General features: G+C 42.8%; 2 protein-coding genes across 4 annotated transcripts; one reads left to right on the plus strand and one right to left on the minus strand.

Annotated features, from left to right (window-relative positions):
* Window positions 1-131: 131 nt before the first annotated feature.
* On the minus strand, window positions 132-2,802 carry si:ch211-140b10.6 (protein POLR1D-like). 2 transcript variants are annotated; one of them, XM_051410158.1, is made up of 3 exons: window positions 2,662-2,802; window positions 1,737-1,811; window positions 132-819 (listed from the first exon to the last, which is right to left on the minus strand). In XM_051410158.1, the coding sequence occupies exons 1-3, from the start codon at window positions 2,685-2,687 to the stop codon at window positions 471-473; spliced, it is 450 nt and encodes a 149-aa protein (XP_051266118.1). In that variant the 5' UTR covers window positions 2,688-2,802; the 3' UTR covers window positions 132-470. The 2 variants fall into 2 exon arrangements, with proteins under 2 accessions (XP_051266118.1, XP_051266120.1); XM_051410160.1 differs by lacking the exon at window positions 2,662-2,802 and adding an exon at window positions 2,470-2,651.
* Window positions 2,803-4,068: 1,266 nt separating this feature from the next.
* Window positions 4,069-16,922, plus strand: lnx2a (ligand of numb-protein X 2a). Of its 2 annotated transcripts, XM_051411198.1 has the most exons (11): window positions 4,069-4,232; window positions 6,646-7,204; window positions 10,869-11,104; window positions 11,225-11,362; window positions 11,575-11,774; window positions 12,431-12,844; window positions 12,965-13,138; window positions 13,611-13,788; window positions 13,883-14,108; window positions 14,654-14,812; window positions 16,125-16,922. In XM_051411198.1, the coding sequence occupies exons 2-11, from the start codon at window positions 6,801-6,803 to the stop codon at window positions 16,258-16,260; spliced, it is 2,265 nt and encodes a 754-aa protein (XP_051267158.1). In that variant the 5' UTR covers window positions 4,069-4,232; window positions 6,646-6,800; the 3' UTR covers window positions 16,261-16,922. The 2 variants fall into 2 exon arrangements, with proteins under 2 accessions (XP_051267158.1, XP_051267159.1); XM_051411199.1 differs by lacking the exons at window positions 4,069-4,232; window positions 6,646-7,204 and adding an exon at window positions 7,231-8,155.
* The last annotated feature ends 16 nt before the right edge of the window (window positions 16,923-16,938 follow it).

The following is a 16,938-nucleotide window of genomic DNA, read 5'->3' on the forward strand; positions in this document are numbered from 1 at the left end:
GAATGGTAATGACATTATAATTGAAATCAAACCTCCTCTACTGTAGGTGAAACAGAATGAAACCAGACCGTGAGAGGAGAGTGCCAAAATGTTGGCTAAAAAAAAAAAAAGTCCTCATGACTTTCCTGAGCTATAAAGGCCACGTGAGAGTTTATTCACTCCAATTTCAATGAGGAATCATTAAAAAGAAGAACAGTTAACATTTTAAGGGGATCAAATAAACCTACTACACAGTGATTGTCATTTCTAAAAGTGACCTGTCAGTAAACTAAGACAACTCTTCTTCTGCAATGTGCCAGGTGACCCGGTCAGGTGTATCAGACTGCCAGCAGCCCTGTGAGGTGTGTTAACTGGTCAGGGAGCAGTTTCAGGAGAGTCCACCTCTGCGCTCTCTGTGGAAGGAGTGGCCTTTGTAAAAAAAAAAAAAAAAAAAAAAAAAGAAGCAGTGTTTCTCTCTTGGGCAGAAGTCTTTACTCGTGGAGTGCGTCTTTGTCTCTGTTGTGGCCATCCCTCCCATGTCTCCGGTCTGTGTTGTCTTTGTGCCTGTAACTCCTCTCTCTGTCTCTGTCCCGCTTCTTATCTTTGTTATTGCAGCTGTCCCTGTGATGGTGTTTATGGTCTGTGTGGCCTCCATTGCCTCTGTGATCTCTGGGAGGTGTTCTGCTGCGGTCTCGGCTCCTGTCCGGGGAGTCGCTCCTCAGGCGCCCTCTGGCGGTGGAGTGTCCGTCTCTGGGCTCCCCGGTGCGCCGCTGCAGGCCGGTGGAGCGCAGGGTGTTGAGGAGGAAGCGCTTGTTGGTGCTCTGCAGGGGACACTTCAACCTGACAGAGACACAGACACATCAGGTTGTTACACTTGTGTATGTCTGAGGATGGTCCTCACTGACCTCACACAAAGGAAAGGAACAGAAAGGAAATACAGAGCTTAAAAAGTCATGTCCTCAATCAGGTGATGTCCTCTGGATTTTTTTCTGGGAATCTGGGACAAGAGGCTAATTCCAGTATGACCTTTCCCATACAATCTCTGAACAGGAAAATACTGATTTCCAGAACTGTAGACTGTATCATTCATCTGAGGGACTTTAAAGTTTGACTAACAGATATGTTATTCAGTTTATTTTAAAAGGTGTGTCTGTGTGTGTGACTGAACAGTTTATGATGTTATATATAAATATAAATATATATGTACTTTAAGATCTATGTACTAGATCTTGATATCATACAGACTTCCTGAATATATAGCCAACTAATATCAAAACCTCTATTTATTTATTTTTACACTTGAGCAACAGGTGTAAGTTAACAATACATGTAGCTGGTTATAGTGTTAAAATCTAATATCTCAACATTTATCAGCATCATTATGAAGATATTTTAGGGGGGAGAAGGCAAATAATTACACACAATTATAGTTTGAATGAAACATTAGTAAATCAGCTATAATCATGTTTATCTCACCAGAACAATAATAATACAGTTTAGAAATGTATAGTGGCCCCACAAAAGAGCTCAAATACTGTAATAAAATAATATATAACAATAAAAAAGAGTTCAGTACAGAGAATTGTAAATTATACAGCAAGTATTATAAATACTGTTGGACACATCAGCTATTGAGGACATAAACAAACAAACTAGTTGCTCCCAGTGCGAGCTCATTTACGCTCATAAGTAGCAGTGAAATATAATAACAGATGTGTGCAGGCTGATAAAGATTGCATGTCAAACACAGTCCTCACCATCCTGTAGGGCCCATGGTCTCTGCTCTCACCCGGGCCCTGTCAGTCTCCCTGAGGAGCTCCTCCACTGCGCGCCTGAATGGACACACAAAGCAAAAACATCCAAAAAATGAGTGTAGTATCTGAAGGCTTATAAAGTTAAATTACATTTTGGTATAAGTTCAAATGATATTTTGTTAACATATGTAGTGTTAGAAGTTCATGGGGTTCAATGACATCATTCTTACTATGAAATGTTTAGGTTAAGGGGCCTCGCAATGGCCTCTGACCTCTACCTTGAAAGCCCCCATCTCCCCTTATAACCTTACATATCTGTATTGAATCCATTTATTCTTGGAGTAAACAACAGGCCTATATAAACCTATGTTCGATGCAGAATAGACAGAATTGTTGCATTTGGCTGGATGCTCTCCAAGCTCCGCGGTGCTTGTATTGATGCTGAACTTTTTTGTAATAAAACCTTTAAATACAATCAAGACGGTGTCAGCGGACTTCTCTTCAGCACTCTACAACATGAGTCATGTGGAAAAGGAGCGAGAAGTTGAGGACAAACATGGCACAAAACCTCAAGGGGGTTGGTGGGAGAGCCCAAGGGGAGAATCATTTAATTAAGTGAGAGAAAACCGAGTGATGCAGAGTGTAAAGGAGAGACTGAATCATTAGTGAGTGGACAGTGTCCTCGTTTGACCCCCCCAGCTGCTGAATCAGCAGAGTCTCAGCGGAGGAGACTCACTCGTTTTAGCCGACCTTTAAACCACACAGCACAGGCAGCTGATGGCAGGACTTCACTGCAAACACGACAGCTGTTAAACACAAATAATATCGCTTCCTCCGACAGAAAACTAGCTTATTAAACCTTGAAGGTGTGCAGAAACAGAGCCGCTGTGTACGTTCACTGACTGTAAACAGTTCAATAGTTACGTACTTCTCCAGTTCATTGTCCTCTGCCATGGCGTCGCTATCAATCACACGTTTTGGGTAAATTAATTTGACTAAAATCGATGGTAGTGATTAGCGCAACATCTCTTTTGTTTACTTCTCCGTGGGGTCCTTCGAGCCAAGGACCCGGTGTTTTTTGGCTGTCCTCAGTGATGCCTGATCGCTTCCAACAGTTTTTGTGGCATAAAACCTTGTCAGAAATACTTTGAAAAATTATTGTGTAGGTCAAACACAAGCTAAAAACGCGTTAGTTACTACTTAATACTTGATTGAGTTTGTTCAGTGTTCAGATCCAGCAGTACCACATATAGTCGTATAAACTAATAATCAAGCAAAACAAAAAGGTGACATTTTCAGCAAATATAAAAAACTAAAAGAAGTCATTATGCAGTCATTATTATTGATGATGCATCAATATGTGCTCAGCCTTTTAATGTTTGTAGACCTATATGTTGAATGTAAATATCTTATATCTTATTAAATATCTTATCCAACTACCTCATGTACATAAAGAAACCTGCACGGAAATATTTATTTCAGCATCCTTTGCACTATTGCACTATTGTCTACCGTCTGCAAATGTTATTGTTTTTTATTTGTTTATAAATATGTATATCAGTACATGGTTTAGTTGAGCTTGTTGTCCTGTTTATTGATGCTCAGTCTGTGTTTGTACATTGAGAGCAATGTAAAAGTTAAATTCCTTGTATGTGCACACATAACTGGCCAATAAAGGTGATTCTGATTAATCTGCAAAGTATCCAGTAACTATAACAATGCACATAATGAGGCATTTGTTATTAACAGGCAAAACTGAAAGATTTATAGTCTATTATCCTTTATTAATTATTGAATTATTTCTCAACATTCATATCTGCAGACGTATAAACTCATAGCATCTATTAATGAATACTATTAAGACTCTGATTTTTCACAAATTGGCAACTAAAAAGTTCTTTGTTTTGTAGATTTGTGTTACTAAAATAAAAAGCATTATTAAATGATTTATTATCCATTACTAAAGCCATTGGTCACTTTAAACCAACCCTTCATAAGAATCCTTAAATTACAAGTATAATATATATTGTGTAACCACTCATTCTTGAAACAACCTCACCTAATCTGCAACAAAACATGCAACATAGCAAGATATACGTAAAATAAATTGTGATAATTAAGCAATTGTGACTATATTGTTTAGCCAAACAATTGTACAACATTGCCACGTTTTTAGCACCCATTAAAACTCCTAATTTTACAACACAGAAATTTATAAGAGATGAGTGAGGGGATTTTTATTCTTATTTTTCTTTCTTTTTAAGCAGGCCGTTTGTAAAGCCACCCCTGATTCTGCTCTGGATTGACAGCCGCTGGCCCCGCCCAGGCCCGTTGACGGACAGCAGTGGGCGGGGCCAGCGCCGCCAAAGGCACGGGGGCGTTTTCGTGCGGGTTTGCGGAACGGGCCGTTGCGGTGAATGCGTGATTGAGGTCCCGCAGCTAATAATCGTCCCCCTTTTTGGGGCCGGAGTGCGCGGCACGGAGGAGCATCCGGAATAGGTAATATCCCAATCTTCCATCCATCCAGTGGCTGCATGGACGGTGTCAGTGTGTGGATGGCTTTGCATTGATATTGCCATTGTCGCTTCATCTGTCCTAGCTCCTCCGCTTGTGGAGGGTGGGAGGGAGTCAGACAGATGGGGGGGCAATGATTAAAATAAATAAATAAGCTCTTGTCTAATCAAATGTGTTCAACGCCTACGGGTCTCTTATAGATCATGACACTTCAGTTGGTGCGTTGCCATGGTAAATTAGAGCTTTGTGAAGGAGGGGGGGTGAAAATGATTTGAGGAATTTACAATTTAAATGAGTGTCAGGTTTTGTTGTTATCCTTCCATGTCTGGGGGAAAGCAGCCTTATTGCAACAGACCTAGCAGAGCAGCAGCAGGCCTGTTCTTGGAAGTGGCCATCAGGATTTTCTTTTTTTTTTTTTTAAAGATAAGAGACGACGAGATGGGGGTTTATGAAAATGTAGGCTAAGCCGACAGGACCTGAGATTTTAAATCTATGGCCTAAAACATCATCTCATCTTGTTTTTTAAAATGTCATTCCTGCAGGCGAGGTTGTTCGTGGCTTGTCCTCTGTTGTAAGAGTAGATTGTCATCTCTTAAAAAAAAAGCACAGACAGGTGCAGGGCCAATGAATGTTATTTATTAATATAGAAAGCAGTGCAATGATAATAACAGCATGGCCTTGGACTCTCTCTCTCTCTCTCTCTCTCTCCACACACACACACACACACACACACACACACACATACATACACTCACAGTGGGACTGAAAGAAAGATATTTCACAAGCATTTTGCCAGTCTTCATATGACTTGTGTAAAGGAATCTGTTGCTACAGAGTCCGGCTGTGTTTAAAATAGATTTAAGTGCTTTTCGTGGCCAGAGGGCTGTGGACTGCTGCCACAGTGAAAACCTGAAGACTTTACTTATTGATAAAGACTATTTGCAGGATCTAGTACCTAAAAAGCTTCTTGTGCATGATGTGTGTGTGTGTTTTTTTCCTTTCGCTTGTGTAGACTTATGCTTGCATATCTACAAGTCTCTGTGTGTGTGTGTGTGTGTGTGTGTGTGTGTGTGTGTGTGTGAGTGTGTGTGATGTGGTGATGTCACAGCTTTGTTATAGGAACAGAGAAGCCTTGTGTCCTCATGATTAATTCATGTCCAGCTGCGGGATAGAGACAGAAGCAGCCAGTCACACACAGACAGGAGCACGTACTTAAAGGAGGCTGAAATAAGTAACTACCGGTCCGGTAGCCAAGGAGACAGGAGAGACAGGTTGTGACAGAAATGGGTAACCATGGAGACGAGACGAAAAAAGCAGCAAAAAACGAACCAAGGGGGCTCTCATCATCGTCTGCGCTGTCTGACAAGCTTTCAGGCTGTACTGGGGAGGAGCAGAGCATCCTGCTGAGAGAAGTGCATCTGTTGTGTGTGTGTGGCTCCTCTGCATCCTTCTCCAGCTACACTCTGAATGTCAAGCCCCACTGAACAGAACAGGCTCCAGGTCGTCATGGAGACAGGAGCAGACCCCCGCTGGAACAGAGGCAGGTAGTCACTGTGGCTTGGCTGGCCTGCTGTGTGCTGAGGCACGCCCTCTGCTGTCCGCTGATAGCATCAGGCCCACGGGGGCTCGTGGCGAGTAGAGCGTCTGAAGGTCTGAATGGCTTTGGATGTGAAACACTGTGGAAATGATCAGTGCACACAGTGCATTAGCTCTGGGGACGCACTCTCCTCAGTGGAGTGCTATATTTCAAGACTTTGCTTTAGGCATGTTCTCTTTCTGCTGCAGAGGAGAGTGAGTGCATCTACTGTACATGGCCTGAACCAGAAATATCAAGTTCGCTGTGGGGAGTGTTGAAAGAATTCCTACTATTTTCTTGTCTTTTTTTGTAGACTTGACTGCCTTTCAGAGCCTCACTCATCCTCTCTCCTGTCTCATTTTCTGCCTCTTTCAGATTTATACATCCCTTTTATCTCTTTCACCCCTCTTCTCATCTCTCTTTCTTCTTCCTCGCTCTGTCCCTGCTCCTTTCTACCCCTCACTGGCACTACCCCCCCTGTTGCTTTCCCAATCCCACTTCCTCTGATCTGTGTCCTCTCTCTGCCTCAATCCCAGATAATTCCCTCTCTGTGGAATTGGAAGATTGCAGCAGGCGAGAGCAAAAGAGAGATTATACTGCCAGATTAGTGGACAGGAGCAGCAATACATAATCTCGGCACACTCGCTGATACACACACACACACACACACACACACACACACACACACAGTGTCACTCTCGATCTCATGCAGACACGTGCACAAAGCATTTGCCACATGAATAAATGCACGAGCGCATAATCAGACACTTGTTTTTCAGAAACAGCTGTTTAACCCTCTTGCTTTGCCCCTCTGACCTGCAGGGTGATGTGCCATCAGCCACTGGGGGGCATCTGTCCTCTCTGCAACTTGTTCATCTTGTGAAGCTTATGGGATAGGAGTGTGTGTGCCCCTTCCCAACACTGCTGCCCCACTGGAGTCATTTGTGCCAAAGCTGAGTTGTGTCAAAGGAGCAGAGATGGGCAGCCCGGGCTGCGAGGTGGGTCTAGCCGGGCCGGTGGAACCAGCCTTGGAGTCTCTGTGTCCTGAGTGCGGCCAGATCCACCGCAGCTGGGAGAACCACCTTTACAACTACCGTCTGGAGGTGGACGATGACCTGGTGTGCCACATCTGCCTGCAGCCACTGGTGCAGCCACTCGACACACCGTGCGGTCACACCTTCTGCGCCCGCTGCCTGCGTAGCTTCCTCCAGGAGAGGGACTTCTGCCCGCTGGACAGGACACGGCTGCAGCTGCAGGCATGCCGCAGATCTAGCATACTGGTGCACAAGTTGCTGGACAAGCTGTCTGTCTCCTGCCCTTTGACCCCAGTCTGCTCTCTCAGCATGCCAAGATGTGACCTGGAGGCGCACCTCAAACACAGGTAATAAAGCTCACATGCTGATGACATGATAGATGAATGCTTTCATGAGTGCAAACACACACACACACACACACAAACACACACATACTCAGAGATCAAACTCTATGCCTGCATGATAACCAGGATTTCATAAGGCTTATACAGCTAAAGCAGCTTTATTGTATTGGAATCAATCTGACAATTAACAACAGATAGGTAGTTACTAATGAGCTGAAAGGATTAATCAATTAATCGATTAGTCGATCAACAGAAGATGAATCGGCAACAGTTAAGATAATGATCTGATCCGATCTTTAAGTAATTGTATAAGCAAAATGCCAACAATTCATTAGTTGTAGCTTCTTAGGAGTGAATATTTCAGCCCAGTTTAGTTTAGTGAACTATAGTTGTAAACTTGATACTTTTGGGTTTTGAATGGTTGGTTCAGATGAAATAAGAAATTCAACTCACCTCAGTTTGGGTTCTGGGAAACTGTAACAAGCATTTTCCTCCATTTTATACATTTTATAGGCCAAACCATTCATCTATTACTGGAGAAAGAGATTAAACAGATTAGTACATTATGAAAATAAACTAGTTAGCTCTGTATAACTTTAAACTAAAGTTGAATTCAAACCCTTCCGTCCTCATGATTGGCTCCTTTTCTGGCAGGAACTTTTAGAGGTATCATAGCTCTTAGTTCAGACTCACCCACAATCCATAACCTCAAGAGTTTCCGTCCATCCACACGCTTTGGCTTTTGGCCCATTTGGACCAGGTGCTGTGAGACCCTGAGGGGATTATTGGGCTGTAGGTCATGTGACGGGGGATTAGTGGTTCCCTACCGCAGTCATGGGTTGGCTGACCAGGAGCTCCATGTTCTCATTCTGCAATCATGCTGAGCAACTTCAACACCAGAGACCTTTTCAACCATTTCTTCTGTGAGACCGCCAAAGGCAACCCTGGCCTGTGGTGAGTCAAACAAGGCGGGATGTGAGGTCAGCCTGATGAGATGGCACAATGGCACCCTACTCTCACTGGTTCTTTCTGTCTTTCCTTCTGTCTGCCTCTCGGTTCTTTCTTTCTTGCTTTCCTGCTTTCTCTTGCACTGAAATACAAGACATTGCAGTGTGTCTGTGCATCAGAGTTGCTGTAGGGAGCCAAGGTTAGGTTGTTGTTGCTGTTTCATGGATGGGAGTAGTGTGAATGTTGCATGTGAGAGGATATCAATACACATGTACCAGTGCTCTAGACAGCATATAGAGATTTTACGTTGCTTGGTACAAATCTTTTGGTCAGAAGATGCTGTAAATGTGTAAAAAAACGTAACTACCGTGTTATCACCAGTGTTATTGATTTAGGAGCTTGATTTGAAGTTTTTTTAAAGATGTCTGCCGCTAAAGAGCCATCCATTGGTGTTATGGTGCCTGCTTATTGACTAGACATCCAGTGACCATCACACCTCAGTTAAGTCAAGAAGATTTCCCCTAACAAGCTCACACTAACAAGCAATCCCTCACAAGCTGTTAAAAGCTTCTGAATCAGCTGTTTTTACTGGAGACCTCCACCACAGACAGTCAGTTTTATGTCTTTAAAGAAGACTGAATGCTGAATGACGGCCACTGTATAATCTAAAATGGAGATGGACTGGATAATGGTCAGTTATAGGACGTAGTGTATCCGTAGTATTATTAAAAGCAGATTGATAAAGTCAGCAAACTGACTTGGTTTATAAAGTCGGTTACACATACCTGTCTAAATTTAGATAATGTTAGCTAATATTAGCCACCATAAGCTACTGGTCACAAATAAGTGCGTAACAGCAAAACCCCTGAGTGTATTAAAGTGAGTACGGGTGTGTTTTAATGTTTATTAATTTAACTTTTCATTTGATCATTTAAAAACACACATAGTCACAGTCATGCTTTAAGTGTGTACAAGTCTAAAAGTCTTGTTTTGTCTTTTCAAAAACAAGAAAAGGACCATTCTCTGGTACTGTTTCTCTTCTGATCTTCTCCACTAAGGTTCAGGATTTCAAAGCTGCAGCCTATTTAAACTTTATTTGTGCAGGCCTTTTTATCATTCTTTTTTTACAGTTATAGAAGTGTACTTCTTAGTGAAGGTTGCAAACATCATGTCCTGTCAAGAAGACAAGGAAAGATGCTTTAAGACAGATCAAAAGAGGTCACTGTGTGCACTAACGTGACATTCTTTAGTAAAGATTAAACCTCAGTCCCACGTGGGATTTCGCCTCTCCCCTACTCTGCAGACTTAGGTCTAAGATAGTAACAGGAGCCAAGACTGAGCTGTTACTGTGCGACTTTGTCAGTCAACATTGTTTATGTTGAAGATTAGGGATCACTGGACATAAGATTAAAAGGCGAGAGTGCGAGGCCGCAGTGTTCTCGTGGTCAAGGTGGGCTGTTTGATCTTATTACTGAGGTACTTTCACTGTTCCTGAACCAAAGTACTCAAATTAAAGTTTCTTAACTTGTTCAGATTTTACATATTTGTTTAAGATCTTTACCCTTTTTTCTCTCAAAACTATTTCATCTTAGTCGGTATGGAAAAGACTACGGGGCAAGATGTTGAAATTGAATTGAAATTTGGTGTATGAATGTGAGTTTGTGATTAGTCATCCATCACTGTATGAATATGGGTGAATGTGACATATGGTGCAAAAGTGCTTTGAGTGTTTGGCAGACTAGAAAGGCGCTGTACAAGTAAAGTCCATTTAAGAAGTATTTAAATAAGTCAATCAGCTCATACTGTTGCCGCCACTTATAGTATAGAAAGAGTCAATTAGGAGTAAGACCACATTGATCCCTCAAGTCTGTCTGTGTTTATTTTCAATTGTTTGTCAGTGAAGAGTTTCTATTTGTGGGATAAAAATTATGAATCCGTCTTCATCAGATTTGTGTTTATTTTGATGGAAAGAAACATCACATTATTATTATTATTATTATTATTATTATTATTATTATTATTATTATTATTAACTTTTACTGGTTTCAGCTTCTCAAATATAAATATTGGCTGTGTTCCTCTGTTTTATATCATTGTAAAGTAAATATCTTTAGGTTGTATCATTGTGGACACTGGAAAATTGTGATGGACATTTTTCACTATTTTCTATTACCTGATTTGTAGAAAATATAATTAATATATTTATAGCGCTAGTGGGAAACTAGTTGTCACAGCCTACATATTGGGAATCAACCACTATGGCTTTTTCAGGGCCAATACAGATACAGATTATTACTAATCAAGGAAACTGATAATCAATATTTATACCAATATACATACTAATACTTTTGTTCTTTTACTTAGTACTAATAATAATAATCAGAATAAAAACGTGACTCACATAGAAAGTATACAGATACACACAATTCACACAATATACACAGATACATTTATGCCCCACATATACTTATATATAATCTTTAGTGCAGCCCTACACCTAAAGAATATAAAGAAATGCAGCCATGGTCTCTGGTATTTTCTCTGAATCCCTCCGCACTACACGTGACCCTTCCCTCTGACCTCCTCTAAGGAGGGGACACACAAAAAGAGACTTTCCCTGATGAGATCCATTGAATCACATTAAATTAACTGATGGTGAACCTGATTTTCTTTACACGTCAGATGGACTAACAAACTGACGCCTGTTGCTTGGTGAAAGGTGTCCCGGGACGCGGTGTCAGCAGACGAGCGTGGAAGGTCCTCGGTGTGAGAGCGGGGATGAGCGAGCGATGGTGACCAGCCCTCCCAGGTCTCCCAGCTCCCCACAGACAGACCTAAGGGACCGCACACCCTCTCCTCCCTCCGGACCTAATAACACCAGCGGCAATGGGCCCATGTGGACAGACGACGCTGGGCTGGACAACCCTGCCTTTGAGGAGAGCACGGAGGAAGACAGTGAGTTGACCCACTGGTCCAAAGTGAAGAGATTTAGATTGTCTATGAAGTCGAAACAGCTTAGACATAATGTATTGATAAGACACAGTAGAAACGGCATCCATCTCTTCATGACTTTAGGTGTGGTCGGGCTGGAGTGTGTGGTCCCCAGGGTGAAGCGGCCCCTCAGTAATCCGTGCATCCACCTCCTCCGCTCTGTCAGCTCCACCTCCTCCGGCTGGGACTGCCCTGAGTCTCCGCCTCTCTCTGCTGAAGAGGGTATGACATCACTTCCTCCTCCAGCATCTTCCTAAAGGGCTGAACACTAGAGATCTGAGAAACACTGGATCTTATCTTTCTTGTTGTTGTAAGAGCTGTAATCTTAGACGACGGGATAATCGCATTCAGGCAACATTATGCTAAAGGTTAGGAGGATGTGGAAATTGAATTCTGAAATACAGCTGTGTAATGTGATTTGTGTGTCCATTAAGGCTGTGTGAAGTTGCCCTCGCTTCCTGAAGGAGAGATAACTGCCATAGAGGTCCACCGGGCGAACCCGTATGTTGAGCTGGGCATCAGCGTCGTTGGGGGAAACGAGACGCCTCTCATCAACATCGTGATCCAGGAAGTGTACAGAGACGGGGTCATTGCACGAGACGGGAGGCTGCTCGCCGGGGATCAGATATTACAGGTAAGAGCCTCGGTGACAACAAGAAAGGAGCTTCCAATTAATAATTAGTGACTGTTTTCATTCAAGATCCATGTTAATAGTAGCTGTTATGGCAGACAATAGTATCAGTATATAGTACATTATAATAAATGTTTTCTACCTTTTGTAAGGATTTTTGAGCAGATTTCAAGGATTATTGTCTCTTATCATTTTTTTCTTTTCTATACAATGTTAAATATCTTGTTCGCTTTCTATTAAATTAAGTTTCTAATCCATAATTTTATATTTATAATGGATCACATAAATACTTGTATGGGAAAAGAGTCGCTCATTGTGACAAATGCACCCAGCTCTGCAGTCCCCTCCCCCGACTCTAAGGAGCATTTTTAGCTCATTTGTTTGTTTTAAGGCCCACAACTTTACTGTTTTCACTGTGTTCACTCTCACTGCTTCCATCGATCAAATTTCCAGCCCCAGTGGTGAGAAAGCTTAAATAAACCCACCGTACACTCCCTGCCCACACATAATGGAGCACCAAATGAATGCAAATGTTGCTCTGTGTCTGCTGGGTAGCAATTAAATGTTAATGTTGTGTTTACAACTGAACCCCAACTGGCCAAAAAAATACAATTAATGCAGGTTTGAACATCAATCACCCCCAATTTATTTCTCCCAAGGTGAACAATGTGGACATCAGTAACGTCCCCCACAGTTTTGCCCGCTCTACACTGGGACGCCCCTGCACCACTTTGCAGCTGACTGTGCTTAGGGAGCGTCGTTGTGCCTCGCGGGCACCTCCCTCCTCTTCCTCCTCTACCCCGGCTGTGCCCCATGCTCCCTGCTCCACCCCTGAGGGCACCCCATCCAGCCCCGCCACACTGAGAATCACCCTACACAAGCGGGACTCAACAGAGCAGCTCGGCATCAAGCTGGTGCGGCGAACAGATGAGTCAGGAGTGTTTGTGTTGGATCTGCTAGAGGGAGGCCTGGCAGCGAAGGACGGCAGACTGCGGAGCAACGACCGTGTGTTGGCAGTCAACGAACAGGACTTACGCCACGGCACCCCGGAGCAAGCTGCACAGATCATACAGGTGGGGATGCTTTTGGTCATGAAGGATAGATTTCTTTTGGTGTTATTCTGAGGTAAAAACACAAAGAACAGAAAATCTGAGCGGGGGAAAAGTCCCTAAAAACTGATTCTATCTTCATAGGCGAGTGGGGAGCGAGTCCACCTGCTGATTGGACGACCCAACAAACCAACACCTCCTCCACCGCCAAAATCAAGCTCCACCAGAGACCTCTACTGCCTTGATCACTTCCTGCCTAACCACAGCTCTACCCCGAGTCCTGTGCCCATACACCTCTCCCGCACCAGCACTCACAGAGTGAGCGGATCTGTTATATCTGTGTGTGTGTGTGTGTGTGTGTGTGTGTGTGTGTGTGTGTGTATTAGTGTGTTTGTACATAAAGGCTGGATTATGTGTGATCAGGACTTTTAAGTTTTATTTTTCGGAAAAAAAGGTCAAATAATTGAATAACAGGTGAATTTCAGATAAAGCATTAATATAAACATTATGAATTAGACTTTAAAAATGCAATTTGTATGAAAAACACTTGTTTTTATTACTTTTAGGGACTTGTCTGCATCTTCCCCCTATTTTTCTCTTTACTTTTTATTGGTGCAGGCATTTTATAAGATGAAACATTTAAACCAAATGGTTTCTGAAGATTTGGGGTATTTATTGGTGAAAATCAGTAAAAATGATGTATAAAGAGTAGTAGAGCATTTACCTGTGAATAGACACAGAGAGTGAACCTGTGTTTGTGCGCGTCTTGCCTCTGTGTAATTGAATCCAGGACCTTTCCCAGTGTGTGTCCTGTAAGGAGAAGCACATCACTGTGAAGAAGGAACCCCTCGAGTCTCTGGGCATGACTGTTGCGGGAGGTCGCGGCAGCAAAAGCGGGGAGCTGCCAATCTTTGTGACCAGCGTCCAACCACACGGCTGCTTGTCGAGGGACGGACGAATCAAACGAGGTGAGTGCTCCCTCAGAAAACTGGACTAAATTCAGCTACATCTAAAAAAAACATTACATCAGAAACTACAGCGTCCTCTCACGCTCTCCTTCAGGTGACGTCTTGCTGAGTATCAATGGGCAGGACCTAACGTACCTCAGTCACAGTGAGGCTGTGGGCACCCTGAAGGCCAGTGCTGCCTCGCCCTCGGTGCAGCTGCGGGTGCTGGAGGTCAGCATGGTGGAAGAGCACGACCATGACGAGCTGCTGCCTCACACACATGACAGTGACTTTGATGCCAACTGGTCCCCCTCGTGGGTCATGTGGCTGGGCTTACCCAGGTGAGCACACAAAGGGGAGGAAGGATGACCTTTTTTTTTACTTCTTCCTCTAAGGACAATGAACTAAATTTGGGGGATTGGTTGTTTGTAAGTCTGGTTAGATGTAATTCTGTTGTAGTAGCTATTCTCACTTCAGTCGTATGGGTTTCTGACCATTTATTGAAAACTGCAGTCTGAGTAAATTAAGGTTAATGTCACTAATTCAATACATTTAATTAATTTTTTTTTAACTTTCTCTCACTCTTCACTTGCCTGTTGTGGTACTACACTTCTCTCATTCTCCTTCCTCAAAAGATCCGAGAATAGTAGAGAAATATGGCAAAAGTTGTACATTTCACTGTATTTATATGCATTTGGATGAAGTACATTTAGAGGTTTTTTGAATACCTCTAAAGAAATGTACCTCAGTGATTTAAAGTTGGCTAAAATACATACTTCAAACAATGGCTGATTTTGATGAAGCAGCATCTTTGCTCCTTTGAGGATACAGTCTATCTGTACTATCTCCCCAGCCCCTCCTTCACTCTGCTCTTTTTTTCTTGCAGCTACCTGCACAGTAGTCATGAGATTGTACTGCGGAGGAGCCATCCGGGCAGCTGGGGTTTCAGCATCGTCGGGGGATATGAGGAAAGCCACGGCAACCAGGCGTTCTTCATCAAGACCATCGTCCTTGGCACACCTGCGTACTACGATGGCCGCCTCAAGTGAGTGATCAGTTGTTCTTCACATGGCCATCTGTGGCTGATGTTAGCAACTACATAGCGGTGAATTAGCAGGTCGATGAACTGTGAACTCCAGTTGGTGATTGATAAGAGTGGTGTGATGATAGGCCACGCCCACAGAGTGCATTACAAGAACAAAACACTTTCTGTACAGATACAGATTTATTTTTGAAGTATACTTTTAATAAGAAACAACTGCATTTATTTACTATACTCATCTTTTCTCTCTCTGTGAACAAGCTTTCATTTTTATACCAGACTTCATAGGCGAGGCCTTTTTGCTGTGTCATCAGTGTCTTATCTGTTGTTTTAATGCAAACAGCTACCAATAAAAATATATTTAAACAGTTTGACCCAATCTTTGTACGCATATGTTATGAATATAAGTCAGAAATCTATCATCTATTGTAGGTAAACCCTGTTATGCAGTTCAAAAGCAGAGGTGGGACATTTAGTAAATGGATCTCTGGAGGTTTATTTAATTAATGTGAAAGTTTCAGAACTCGTCCCGAAGATAATATTTCTGTTAAATGTCATTTCCCACAATTGAACTAGGATCTTCTCCCTCGGGTCTTCCTTTTGTTCCTGTATCCTTTGTTGCCTTCAGTAAAAAGAATTAAAGGATTTGTCTTTTGATATTGTATATTGTAGCCAAAGCTCGATAATCCTCTGTGCCGTAGAGCTCCTTGGTTGAGTGAGCCACACTGTTGCACTGTTCCACATACAGCATCCTGCTAAAATGTGTGTTAATCCACATCTGAAAATAGTCGCCAACAAATACACCGTTTACTCTTGTTTGGGTGATGTTTGACCAGGTTTTAATTTATTTAAACTGGATTTAGGTCTTTTAGTAGGAATAAATGGACTCAGAAAGGGTCAAAAATAGTTGGAGAGCATTTGTGGTTTAAAGGCTGCAAGTCTCAAATCTCATGTTTTATCCAATTAACAGTCAAAGACATACAATTTACTATCATAGAAAAGTAGGAAAACCAGTAAATATTCCCATTTGAGATGCTGGAACCCATGATTTTTGGTATTTAGACTGAAACATTGACAAAATTGTTACTGATAAATTTTGTATCAAACAACTAATAAATTCAAATTTAGTTCTAATAAGTGGGAACACATTTTGTATTGCCAATCTCATCCTTTAACTGTATTTAAACATCCTGTGTAAGCACTGCTACAACTCATATGCTGTCCCATGTGGAGCTATAGTATGAATGGCACGTCACTCCAAGCTGTCAGGTCCTGTTTATAATCCACACTGACTTCTCTCTTGGTGTCACCGCAGGTGTGGTGACATGATTGTGGCAGTCAACGGCCTGTCGACAGCAGGAATGAGCCACTCAGCGCTGGTGCCTATGCTGAAGGAGCAGCGCAGCCGGGTGGCGCTTACTGTGGTCTCCTGGCCCGGCAGCCTGGTATAGCTGGGCCAGATCATAAGCAGGCTGCACACCACACTGAGTCCACCCAGAACGTTCTATATTGGGAACAACCTTGGCCAAAGTGAACTGGTACACGCTACTGTACATCGCTCCATACCGGGCTTAATCCAGGACCAAAAGCATTCAGAACTGTAGACCCAGCAGGACCAAGCCTGTCCTGACCAGGTGGGAACTGATCCAGATCGTGCCACGTCACTCGACAGACTGCACTCACAAACACACTGCTGAGATCATATGGTCATGTTGTCTTCACTCCCACAGGGAGAAATGGTACTGCAACTGTTAACAGGCGATCTGTGCTGTATTCACCTCACAAGGCAGTTGTAGAATCCAGGGCTGTATTCAGGTGGATGCATCGTTGCAGGTAGAGATAGAATATTTAAAAAAAATATTAAAAAAAGTAGCCTGTGATCCTCTGTCATCTAGGATAATGACCTGTAATCACTCTAGTCAAGATTTTCTGCGACACCAGCGCTGTATCCAGCTGAATAAGCCTCAGGCCTTATTAGAAACCTGCCGCACCCTGGGGGCTCAACTGCCCTTAGGCCTCATCACCATGACAACCAGCTGTCCCATCAGCTGGAGTTTTATACATGTGTGTGAATGTGTGTACTGTTTGTTTAATAAACATTTCCTTCAGAGGATTAATGGCTCTACGGT

This window comes from Dicentrarchus labrax, unplaced genomic scaffold (assembly GCF_905237075.1).
Source record: "Dicentrarchus labrax unplaced genomic scaffold, dlabrax2021, whole genome shotgun sequence".
Lineage (NCBI taxonomy): Eukaryota > Metazoa > Chordata > Actinopteri > Moronidae > Dicentrarchus > Dicentrarchus labrax.